General features: G+C 41.8%; 1 protein-coding gene across 1 annotated transcript in view; it reads right to left on the reverse strand.

The window, feature by feature from the left end:
- The window catches only part of ephb4a (eph receptor B4a), a 46,267-nt gene extending 34,536 nt beyond the window's left edge, over window positions 1-11,731 (reverse strand). The window contains exon 1 of the mRNA XM_031320096.2: window positions 10,759-11,731. Coding sequence (XP_031175956.1) covers window positions 10,759-10,837 — 79 coding nt within the window. The 5' untranslated portion in view covers window positions 10,838-11,731. The remainder of the gene's footprint in view (window positions 1-10,758) is intronic.
- Window positions 11,732-12,009: the final 278 nt, after the last annotated feature.

Below are 12,009 nucleotides of genomic sequence, written 5' to 3' on the forward strand. Positions count from 1 at the left end.
GTCGTCAAAGATTACCGTCTGTACAATTGCAGAGTAGAAGAGGAAATGAGCTAAACAGAAACTCAAAGCCAAACTCATCTACTTAAAAAAAGAGGTTTAGATTGGGAAATGGTTATCATTGAGTGATCACATTTAAAGATAATCCATCATCCTAGAACAAGAACATATAACTAAGATAGAAAGCTGCCATATATTTTTGTTTTTTTATACCACAGCACCAAGACCCTTATGGAACAAATTCAGGTCTGACAACTTTATACAGACACTTCCCTGGGAGCTACCACACATCATCACACTGTGGTCAGAACTGCCCTCTATAAACAAACTAGCCTCAAGTTTCAATCTCCTTCATAGAAGGCTTGAAGGCAGCTGATCATCTGTCAAGTCAGAGAGCTGAGCTGTGTCATCGCAGCAGAAGAAGCACCAGGAGAAAGTGCAGGATATGTGCTTGTTTTCTTTATCCTTCAAGAGGATATTCATTGTCTTGTCTTCTCCTGTCCAGGGGGAGGCCTGAGGTTAGGGTCAGTCATAGACTGGCACCCCTGAAGGGCGGACACTTTAGAGACATGCAGTGCTGAAATCTGGGATGATCTTCCTAAGCAGCAGGAGACTCTGCCACCCCCCTGTTTGCTGTGTCTTCCAACAATTGGACCAGATAGTTTGTCAGTGAACTACTGGTATAGATTAATTATTAGCAAATTTGTGTCTTGTGTCATTTAATCATGAACAGAAGAGACTGGGATCCATTCTAAAACGTTGGAACGTGTGTTGATGATAGAAGAATGATCTAATATCCTACAGAGTTGCAGCAGCAAAATGAACTTCCATTGTTTGTTAGTAGGGAGATTCAATAAACATTTGACCTTGATTACGATAAATGAATGATTATTTTGTTTTGTCTGCATACTACACGTGGTAGTATGTTCTTAAGGGGAACGTACATGAATACACACATTGGGAAAAGTATTAACAGGATTTAAAAAAAAATAAAAAAATAACCGGCATGGGCAAGTTACGTTGGCTAGAGGTTCTGAATATCGGTTTCGATTACTTTCCGATTAATCGTCCAGCCCTATTTGTTAGAACAAAACAAGCATGAAAATGTGATTATAAAATGATACAGGATAGGGAACCAATCCTAATTGGCATGATAAAAAACCCCCATAGCTCTATCTACCGCTGTGATGAGCCCCAAAAATGTCTACTGCTGTACTTATAACAGAATTGCTATCAAAGCCTTTACTAAAGCAGAATCGACAATTCATTTTTTTGGATAAAAAAAAAATCTTGGAGAATAAAACACACACACACACACACACACACACACACACACACACACACACACACACACACACACACACACACACACACACACACACACACACACACACACAGCTTTCAGTGACTAATCTGCAGTGGGAGGTGGACAGCTTGAAGCCAACAGTGCAGACTCCAGCTAAATAAACCATCTAAGGATTGACACATCTAAGTAGAGATACAAGAAAACAGACTCTGAAAATTTTCTGTTGTACTCCGACACATTACACTTTTTCATATTCAAACATCAACAGATACACTGCGAGCTAATTCTCTTCATCAGCCTATGCGTTGCTCCTCCAAGCCTGCGACTGGGTGTTTGTGTGGCGGTGACCGATATATCTAAAATAAAGATAGAATCATCTCTTTAGCTGTGAAGCCATTTAGTTGAGTACAAAGAGCATCATTTTATGTTATTGGCCAGCCACGTTATGTTTTCAGCAAGGGGTGAATAGAGTAATTCACCAACTGAATTACAAAACCACACTTTAGTCCAATCTCTGAAAAACTGACAGATTTTTAATAATACAATGTCTCTTCTTCAAGTGGTTGGATAGAGTTGAGCAAATAAGGCAATCACTTAAAAGCACGGTGATGTGTAAGAACATAAGGGAGAGAACATTTTGTGTGCAGCACTCCTTAAAAACATGATACCAAGGTGCCAAAGAGGTGTTTAATGCTTCTTTAACTGAACTGACCCACTCCTATTTGTAGCATGACTCCCTCTTGAAGCTCTTAGCTGTGTGCAGGCTGTAGGAGGGCAGCTAGCGTACAGGAATGTCTCTGTTATGTCGTTGGTTCAGTGTGGCATATGAAAGCAGGCCCTGGGAGACATACTGAAGCTGTGTGCATGCATAAAGGTGGACGCAAAATGTTCACATGGGTCTCTAGGTTGATGTGGAACCAAATTAACTCAAAACGGCCATATCAAACACAAGATGTAGGTCAACCTATGACGCAGGGAGGAAAATATACCAGACTCAAATCGAATCAAGCCTACTGATGGCGCATGCTTCAAGCTGAGACATTTTCACATCAAGGATGCTTTTTTTTAATCAATTCTTGCACATCCAGCCGCACGTCTCGCCGGCCTCATGTTGCTTTTTACCCACTTCAAGATTTCATTCTATTCTTTTAAATGTGAGGACAAAACACCACAAGGCACATGACAACCATAGCACGTAGAAACGCTTCACAAAAGATGTTTCGCTACAGTGTGCCTCTAATAGCTGTGATTAATGCGTAAGATAAATGAGAAAGATGGACCTGAGATAAATACCTCCTTCTCATTTGTTGTCTCCTAATTAAAGGCCTTTTTAATCCCTTTGTTATAATCACATTTTCATCCCATCGCATATATTGCACATCTCTGGCCCCAGGTGTGTATGATTACAGAATGCAAATAGGCAATATACATACTTTGCTCATTATGCAGTGTGCAGACGTGCACATTACTTGCAACCTCCTAGCCCTCTTTCCATTTCTTCGGCTCATGCCGGTCTCCCCATCTCTCCTTGACTCACTTCAAAGAGAACCCCCATCCCTCTAAAAGTCCCATTCTCCTTGGTGCTTATGGCTGATAGGCTGTGGCCTCATTCCCTCTCTGCTGCAGCCTGTCCCCATTGTGTCCCACTCTCAGAGAGTAGCGTGTGGGTGGAGGACAGACTGGCTCTCCAAAGTGAATGCCTGACATGGATGTATGGGCTGTGGGTGTATCCTCTCACCGAGCTAAACTATCATCCACCTGCAATTCCTGGCTGCCATATGCATCCTTCACAGCGAGAGAAAGACATGGACTGAGAGTACTTGTGGCACTCGGATGCCTGTTTAACTCTTGAGGAAGCTAATCATCGGATTGAGGTAGTGAGGATGATGGGCTACAGGCTTTCACAGAGGGGGGAGGTTGCTTTAAATGCAAATCCCTTTCTTATAAAAATCGGTTCCGTTTAAAAGGATTTCTGGGAAACGATCCACACTTCCACGGCAGGGGAGACAGTCAGCAAGAGAAAACAGTATAGCACCAGTCAAACATCAAGGAGACAGAGGACGTGGAAAGGGTAGCAAAAGAAAAGGCTACATGTCTGTGAAAGAAGGGATTGAGGCTCAAGTAAGGTCTCTAAGATAAAAACATCCTTTCTGCATTTAAGACACTTAGTGAGTTTTAGTTTAGATTGAGAAGCATTATGCCATTCATCATGCTAGGTATGTCAATGAGGAGATAGGAGGTAATAAACAGAAGAGACATTGTGTAGAAAATGCAAGAATATTTAAGCTTTTAGAGGGATGATGTCAATGTTTCCCTCCACCTAAAAGCGCTTTATCAGCAGATTACATAAATATGCCTTGAATGTTTGAATTCCCTTTAAAGAAGCCTGCTATGTTGTATAGCTAACTGAGTATAAGCAACTGGTGAGTGTTGCAGTATTTGTTTAAGGCAAGATACAGATGTGCAGTGGCTTTAGGGCTGTATCGGTTTTCAATACCTTTAAGGTGTCGACCGAAATAACGCAATACTAGGCAGAATTTAAACTTTTCTAGTCAAGTCTGGAAAAAAAAATACTATTTGTATGGCCTTGCTTGCAGCCAATCACCGCCAGCTTTCTTCAATTTAAGGCGACCTGTGATTGGCCCACTACTGCAGCAGCTACAACCCATACAGTCTGTGGTGTGGTGAAGTCGAATGCATTTAAACATTTTTAAAATGTATTTGTGTAAAAATCATTAGGATAGGTGGTGATAGTGGTGATGGCATTTTACACAACTGAAAATGTTTCGATTCACATGATGGGTATCGAATGAAGTAAGAAAAAAAAGGTATCAAATTAAGTACTCTAATGTTGGTATTGGTATCACTTTTATGGTACTAGTATTGATATTTTATAAGCGATACCCAGCCCTAATTGGCTTCCCTCGCTGCTTCCACCCAACCACTACCAATCAAGATCACTGCCTAACATTTTCAGTGAGACTGTGCTTGTGGGGAAATGTGTGCGTCTTTGTCAACCCACTCACATTACAGCATGGCGATATATCCGCTTTTATGATTTCTTTTCTCCCCTCATCAAATATGTATGAAGATATTGTTTTTAATTTACAATGCTTTAAATCATGTAACTCTAATGGAAATGTGAATGTATTACTCCGTTATCACATTACTCCCAGTTGGCCCCTGGCACATCTGCTTGTAGCTGTGTGAGCTCATTGTTCAGGATGGAGGCAGCAGGTGTGTCATTTCAAGTGCAGAACAAAATATGTTAATGTCAACTCTTTTGTACAAGTTTGATTTGGTTTGGCAGAGTGTGATATATGTATGTATATATGTATATATAAAAACACACTGCAGTGTGTAAAGTTTACAAGAGACAGGATGACACGTCCCCCTCTCTCCATCAGCAGAGGCGAAAAAGTGCTGTTGATGTTTTTCAGCCTAACAAGTCGGGCTTCTGCTTAACAAATCACACTGGCAGCTGCACTCTCTTGTTGCATACCATGTGAAACGATGATTTGTAAATGGAGGGAGGTAACGGCTGCAGTAACATAGCATTTTGCATAAGCAGATGATTGCCAGGATACAGAAAGCTGGATTTACAATGCTGTAAAAACTATAGGCACTAAGTGCAAGCCTCCCAGCCAAAAAGAATCAATTTTGCTAAAGACAACATCAACTTCAGAATCTCAGCTATTTCTCAACTACAACTGATCGACAGGCAAGTTTCATGTACCCATGTAACAAGATTCTTATAGTGTATTTCCATCCACTCGTTTCTATGCCCATTTTAGTATTCCACATTCAAAAAAACCTGAGTGGAAACACAGGAAATAAAAAAATAAAAATGCAACTAAGTGCAATGGAAACCGCTCTTCTTCTGAAATAATTAATGGCAACTTGACTTGAGAATTGGCGCCACTACAAACTGTTTTTGATTAGGACAACTCCTCTATTTTGCATGACAGTAGTACAGTAGTAATTCAGTAGCACAAGTTCTCAAAAGTGCCTTTAAGCCATGGAAATAAAACAGGACAGAATATGTCGTCCACCGGGTTGAAAATTTGTCCTCCGAGTTCAGATGAGTGCCGACAAGTTTGCATCACTTCTGAAAATGATGGTAATATCATTGCAGCTCTGGACCTGAGCAGGTGCAAAAAGACTGCAGTGCTTTTGTCACTGGCTGCATCTTGCCATTGGTAAGAGAGAGAAACTGTATGTGCAAGGAATAACGAGGGGCAGGGAGAAAAACAAAATGGGTACTTTACAGGTTGAGCTTGTGTGTGGGAGGATAAAGAACATTTATAGCTTACATTTATAATGTCAAATATGTTTTTAGAATTGCAGTATGGCTACATTAGTGAGAATTATTAATACTGGATGAAAAGCTTGTGCCTTTTCACAGTTTAAGACCTTGGTTATAGTATTCTGTACGCGAGGCAGAGAAAAAGTGTTTGTTTTTTCTGTGTGTGTGTGTGTGTGTGTGTGTGACAATTTGTGTGCATCTTCATTTCAATTTCCACCCAAAAGCTTGTCATTAATTCCCAGCCAAAGTAATTATCGGATCAAGAGGGCTGCTTTTTAATCTTCATGGAGACAGAAGGACGAGAGATCCATGCGCTGAACGAGCAAGTGGTGTAAGTGAGTCATTTATCCTTTAGTTGGAAAAGGAGGAGAGATTTGGCAGCTGTGATCTTCATCTTCCCTCCCATCAGTTCATTACAGAATTCCCTACTAGGTGGAGAACAAGGGGGAGGATGATCCAGAGTGTGCTGGCAGAGGAGCAGGCCATTACCCAAGATACGGAAACCAGACATCTTGCTCACACTTGGTAGGACACAGATGTTCTGGAGTTAGTCGGCAAGGCGCTATGACCCATCAGCTCCCATCTACATGTCTGTTCTCCAAATCGAGCCTGTGCTGCACCTGTTTGGAACCAGCATCTTGTAAACATTGACAAGGGGGGAATGAAGCCAAGTTGACTGAGACTATTCTTGATTTTCTAAAAAGGGACGTTTGATAATTCTGCCACCAAAAGCCTGCTGAGCATCACTATCCACACAGATCTGAGATTAAGCATCTCTTTTGTCTCAGAGGAAAAGACAGGAACAGAAAGTCAGAGTTGAGTCAGAGGTAGGGTTTGAGCTGAAGTATAAGCTACATTTCTTCTAATCGGCTGCTCCTTGGCTCCCAGAAAACGGAGTAAATGTTAAATGTCTGGGAAAATCCCAACCTTCTCTCTTGAAATACAAAGTCAACAATGTTTTTCCTGCAAGAATTCAGACTCTCAGTAGCTGTGGTAATTTAACATCTTCTTTTGATGGGTGTGCGTTTGAGCTGCAAATCTAAGCTTCAAAACACCCTTCAGAAGACCCGGGGTGATCTCACGTACTGTACGCAGCCTCTATGTATTAGTAGAGTCTAGATAGTAGAAGTCATACTGTAAGTCCACCCCTCCAAGAAAGGGCATTTTGTACCAGCGGATACATGACGCCCAGACTCAAACCAGAAGCAGTTGACAGATTCATGTTCCTGCCACAGAGTATGTGAAGCCATGCATGTTCATGATGTTCCTGTTTACAGCAACTATGGATTGGAATGAACAAACATGGGGAAAAGTTTGATTGTTAAAGAGCCCATTGTTTTCATGGCAAATTAATTTTTTTAGTCACAAAACACCTACCTTATTTAGCAGTACAAACTGGGAACTAGCCAGAGAAATGGCTGTTGTGTCAAAGTTTTGTATTAAGTTAATGCACGTATGTGTGTCCAAGGTTTTCCCCGCCATTATAAGGTTTAGGTGCAGCACCCGAGCCATTTTGGGCAGCACCTAAGCCGAATGAATGTAAATAAAATACTTTTCTCAGATCTAATGATTGTAGTTGGTCCCCAGTGGACTTCTTTAGCTTTAAGTTTTGTCATTAAGCTTTTTGAGTGTTATTTATTTGTTAGCTGCTTTATCTTTTCCAACGTTTTAGACACAGATATTGTAATAGTAACGGTCCAAAGTGATGTGAAAAAGAGAGGCAAAACTAACACAGAAACTCAAAACACACGCAGAAAAGAAAACAAAAATGACCAAAAAGAGACACAACACTGAACACAACTACAAGTTGACGCAAAATCACACAAAGACACACAAAACGTATGGGAAAATTGCTTCTTTTTAAAAAAATTAACAACGTAACATTTTCTTGAGGAATGACGCCTAAACCCCTTGCCAAATAAGCACAGCTAAGGCTGTTTTATGCTTCTGCGTCAACTCCACCCCGTAGCTACAACGTCGTGACCCTTTCGGAGTTCTGCATCGGGGTTGCTTTGCATCGCGGTGCATTTCACTGCCATAACGCTAGGGGGTGATAAGTCTGAGGTTATTTGCGAGGTGTCTGCCAGCCAGTTGATGTTATGTTAGCAAGCAAACTTTAGCACAACTGCCCACGAAGTACTGCTTGCTGGCGAAGTGCTAATTTTTTAAAACGTTACCGACTTATCACTTTACAAATGGATAACCCCGTCATTGTAACCAAAATATGAGTTTATTTGCAAAGCTTATGTCAGTGAATTAGCATGTTGCTACTCCTCACAGTAGGCTGCTTGAAACACCGACTATCAACACACGACGAGTTGACCGATCACAGTCCTTGTGGTCTGCGTCGCCTCGATGCAAAGTTACAAATTTTTGGAGGTGCACGTTGAGCTACGGCGGAGGGCTCGGTGGGGGGTTTGCGGCGACGCAGAGGGGTCTGTGGGGGTACGCCGTCGATTTGACGCAGAAGCATAAATCAGCCTTTAGTCTTCCACAAATCGAGGGAAAACACTGGTGTCCATTCTTCACATTGTGACGTTAACTAGTGAGGGAAAATGAGACTTTCAAACATGCTTGTTAAGCCACAATGGCAACCTAAGCAGCTGTGTGTAAGCCTAAAACACTACCAGCAATAGCATGATGGAGACTAAAGAGTAGCCTTCACTCTTCAGAAGAACACAACAGCATGCAGCCTACACAGCAGTAAGGTACTTTTAAAAACCCTGCAGATCAACAGGTCTTAGGCCGGCTACACACTGGCTGCGTGGCGTGAGCGTGTCAGCTGCGTGGCGTGTCCGTTTTTATTTCGGCTCCCATGTTAAAAAAACGCGTGCATGCTAGAAATAGGACCGACGCCTATTTTTCACGCGACATGCAAGCGTGTTGGAAGCGTTTCCAGGCAAAATAGAATACAAAAAGAAGTTTATATGTCATTTTGACACAAATACATATTAATTAATTACATTTTGATGTTTGAAAGTCTATTTTGCCGTCAATACTGCCGACACTGTCTTTGCTGTTATCAAATCAGTATTTATGTTTAACATGAAGTATACTACTAGCCTGGTCCTACCAGACTCTCGTACATTTCATTTGTACAGAGAGTCTGGCCACTCTCCATTTACAAGTGTTAACTTCCTTGAAGGCGGGTACTCTGTTGAAGTTTAAAACTATTGGATCTGCCCAGAGCCACTCTGGATCTGCCATAACCAATCGCTAACGTTTGGTCGTGACGTATGCCATGCGCAACAAGAGGGGAGACCGACTATCGGCTTATATTTAGCATTAGCATCGCTAGCGTTAGCCTTAGCCAACTCCTTCACCACTAACGGAGCGAGCTGGAAAATCAAACTTTTCCCGAACCCCGTGGGGAGGAGGGCCACAACATCATGGTCACCAACACAACTCAGCAAAGATTGTTCTTGCTCTGGCTTTAACTTCTGGATATTCGGCAGCGTTGCCACAATGGACCGAATGGCTGCGCTCGCATCTTTCTAATGCACGTCCTCAACGTCATCGTTCTTAGCCACTCCCTCTGTTTGCTGATTGGACCGCCAAATATTTAACCGGAGAAAACCCAAGAATATACCACAAACCCAGACGGAGTAGTGAAGGAAAATGAAAATTCAGCAGAAATACGTAGGAGGGCAGAGCCAGGCTAGTATACTACTGCTTAAGTGCAGTAAATCAATGGGAAACATACATGTGTACAGACAAGGCTAGCAGCAGCAGCTCCGCGTCAGACACGTTTCTGGTGTGCAAAGACATAGAAAACGCCACGCAGCCGCCACGCAACTGACCTGCAGCCAGTCTTACAGAAACACAGTTGTGATCCTTTGATCCACAGTAAAACATAGGCCCAATATTTCCAAATACCTTTTTTTAATCAAAGTTTTTACAGTAACCCCTGCAGGGTTCAAAATTAGCACCATTTACCAGCCAAATGATGTAAAAATACGCAAGTGGCTGGTAGATTTGCTTCATTCACCAGCCAAAAAAACAATGATGATCTATTGAGTGGCTGGTAAAATTTGAACATTCACTAGCCATTTGGCTGGTGGATGAAAAAGTTAATCTGAACCCTGGATAGTTGTCTCTACAGCATTCTTAATCTCAAATTAGTTTTCAATTGACTTCACAGCACTGAAACTTCCCCATTGGTGTCACAGAGACATGCCAGGAGATAAAAAATAAATGAACACTCAGGCCTTCTAGTTGATTCTGATTTGTCAATGTGGCTCACTGAGGCTCAGTCTTCCACCCATGCATTTTAAGCCAATTATCCAGACACTGGCCCTGTTGTTATGCTGATGATGCCGATCTATACTCGTCTGTAAAACCAGACAACTTGAAAGCATTATTTTCTTCATTATGATAGCTAATTTCAGTCCTATTTGTCCCTCCAGGGTTCACAAAGCTGATCCAGAACAAATTGCCTGTTGATGTCAAGACTGCTGCCAGAAACTAATATAAATCATGATCCAGATTATATATTTGATACTAAGGGTTTGATGTTTTTTCCTCAAAGCTGAATGTAAACGTTAAAATGTGTCACATAAATATCTACATCTACATCAACCCACAGAAAATCACATCAGCCCTGTATTAGCCTCAATGCACTGAATTATATTATTGATTTTAGGGTGAGCTGGTCAAGGGTCCTGAGGGTAATTGTGATAACTAGGGTGACTCTAAAGCGATAACTAATAGTGACTAGATCTTAGAAATGGACTTCCTGACGATATCAAGAGAGGAAACCAATATTTTTTGTAATTTCTTTGGCAACACTGTGGAAGACACTCTTTTCAAAATAAGATAAATAGCCCACTGCCAGAAGAAGAAGGAAAGAAAATCCTGATTGAATGCACATTTCCATGGTGGCACTACTATTGGGATTAATGTTATGTCTGTAACATACAGTACTTTTAATCAGTGAGGTTGCAGGGCACATCCTGCCATGATATTTCTATGATTATTTCCATGAGTTCTTGCTTATCTTTGCATAGCATGCTCTTCAAATTTCTTGTGGTTTTACTGCACTCCCTTTTTGGCAAGGAACAGGATGTAATACAAATTGGATATCTCACTCAGCCATTCAACCACAGAAAACAAGTCCAGGCAGCATTTGAAAGGAAAACTCCAGACTCACCTTCCTCTGCAGAAGCCAGAAGAGACCAGTCCAGAAAGATGCACCCCAGCAGAACAATGATCCTGTATGTCAGCTCCATAGTGCTGTTACTAAATGGTAAAAAATGAACCGACTTCTGTTTTGCCTTGAATTAAAAATCAAGTGGCACTGGCAGCTCGGCTGTGCACTGACTGACTGCAAACCAGTCCGCATTTAAAGTGGACTTCAGTTCGGAGAGCCTCACACAACACTGCAGTAAAAACTACACTTTTGCTAAGTGCGGATTCAGACGATTGTGAATATAAAGCACGTTTAACTGGTCGGCTGCAGCACCTTAAATAGCAAGTGTTAGGACAGACCTCGAAACTTCTATGAATTGTCCAACTTTGTGTTGTGGTGAAAGTATGGGCAGAAAAACAACATGCTTCAGCGTTTCAACTCTTCTTCCACCTCAGTCCTCTGTCAGCACAAGGGCTGCATGGTCCAAACTTGTATCCTCGGCTTTACAAAAACCTTTGTGCTCCACACGACTTCTCCCAAATTCTCCCCGTCAGCCTGATGATCGAGCAGCCTGAATCCGCAACAAGGGCACCTCACTGCATATGTGTTAGTTGCAGAGATAATCCTCATTATCAGTCGGTTCATACCTACTTCCACATCTTCTCGTCATGTTTGGCAAACAATCCGCGAAAGTGTGTTTTCCTTTTTTTCTCTTAAAGCACCAGACTGTTAGGGCTGCGGGGAGAAAAAAAAATCCACGAAAGGTGGTGGGGATATTGCGCGACACGTCTAGCCTGGCCTGGATTAACAGGCGAAAATTAGACTGAAACTGGGGTGAATATCTAGTTTGTTCTCTGGATAAGTCAGCAGACTGGACCAACAGCGGATACTAAAAGTTGTGCGCTAAAGTAGCTCGTAGGGCTGACACTGTACGTTCAACGTTGGTCACCGAAGACTTCATCACCGCATGAAAGCCGGAGTCGAATGGCACCAGCAGCAAGCTCCGCCCACTACGTTTCCATAGTAGCAGAGTCAAGTGCAGAGTGCACCAGAGTCGGCACTCGATAAGATACAGGATTTCCGGAGGGCACCTTCACAATAAAACCCTTATTAACAAACATTTAGAAAAAAGAAGGAATATTCCCTATTATGGTTAAAGAAAAGATTTAATTTTGTTTTATTTTCTCAAAGTGACCCTTTTCATTTTGTAGGCTATACACTAGGCCTGAAAATTAATGGAAATTGTATCAAAATCGCAAAATGGCCTAATGC

Source organism: Sander lucioperca, chromosome 13, assembly GCF_008315115.2.
Source record: "Sander lucioperca isolate FBNREF2018 chromosome 13, SLUC_FBN_1.2, whole genome shotgun sequence".
Lineage (NCBI taxonomy): Eukaryota > Metazoa > Chordata > Actinopteri > Perciformes > Percidae > Sander > Sander lucioperca.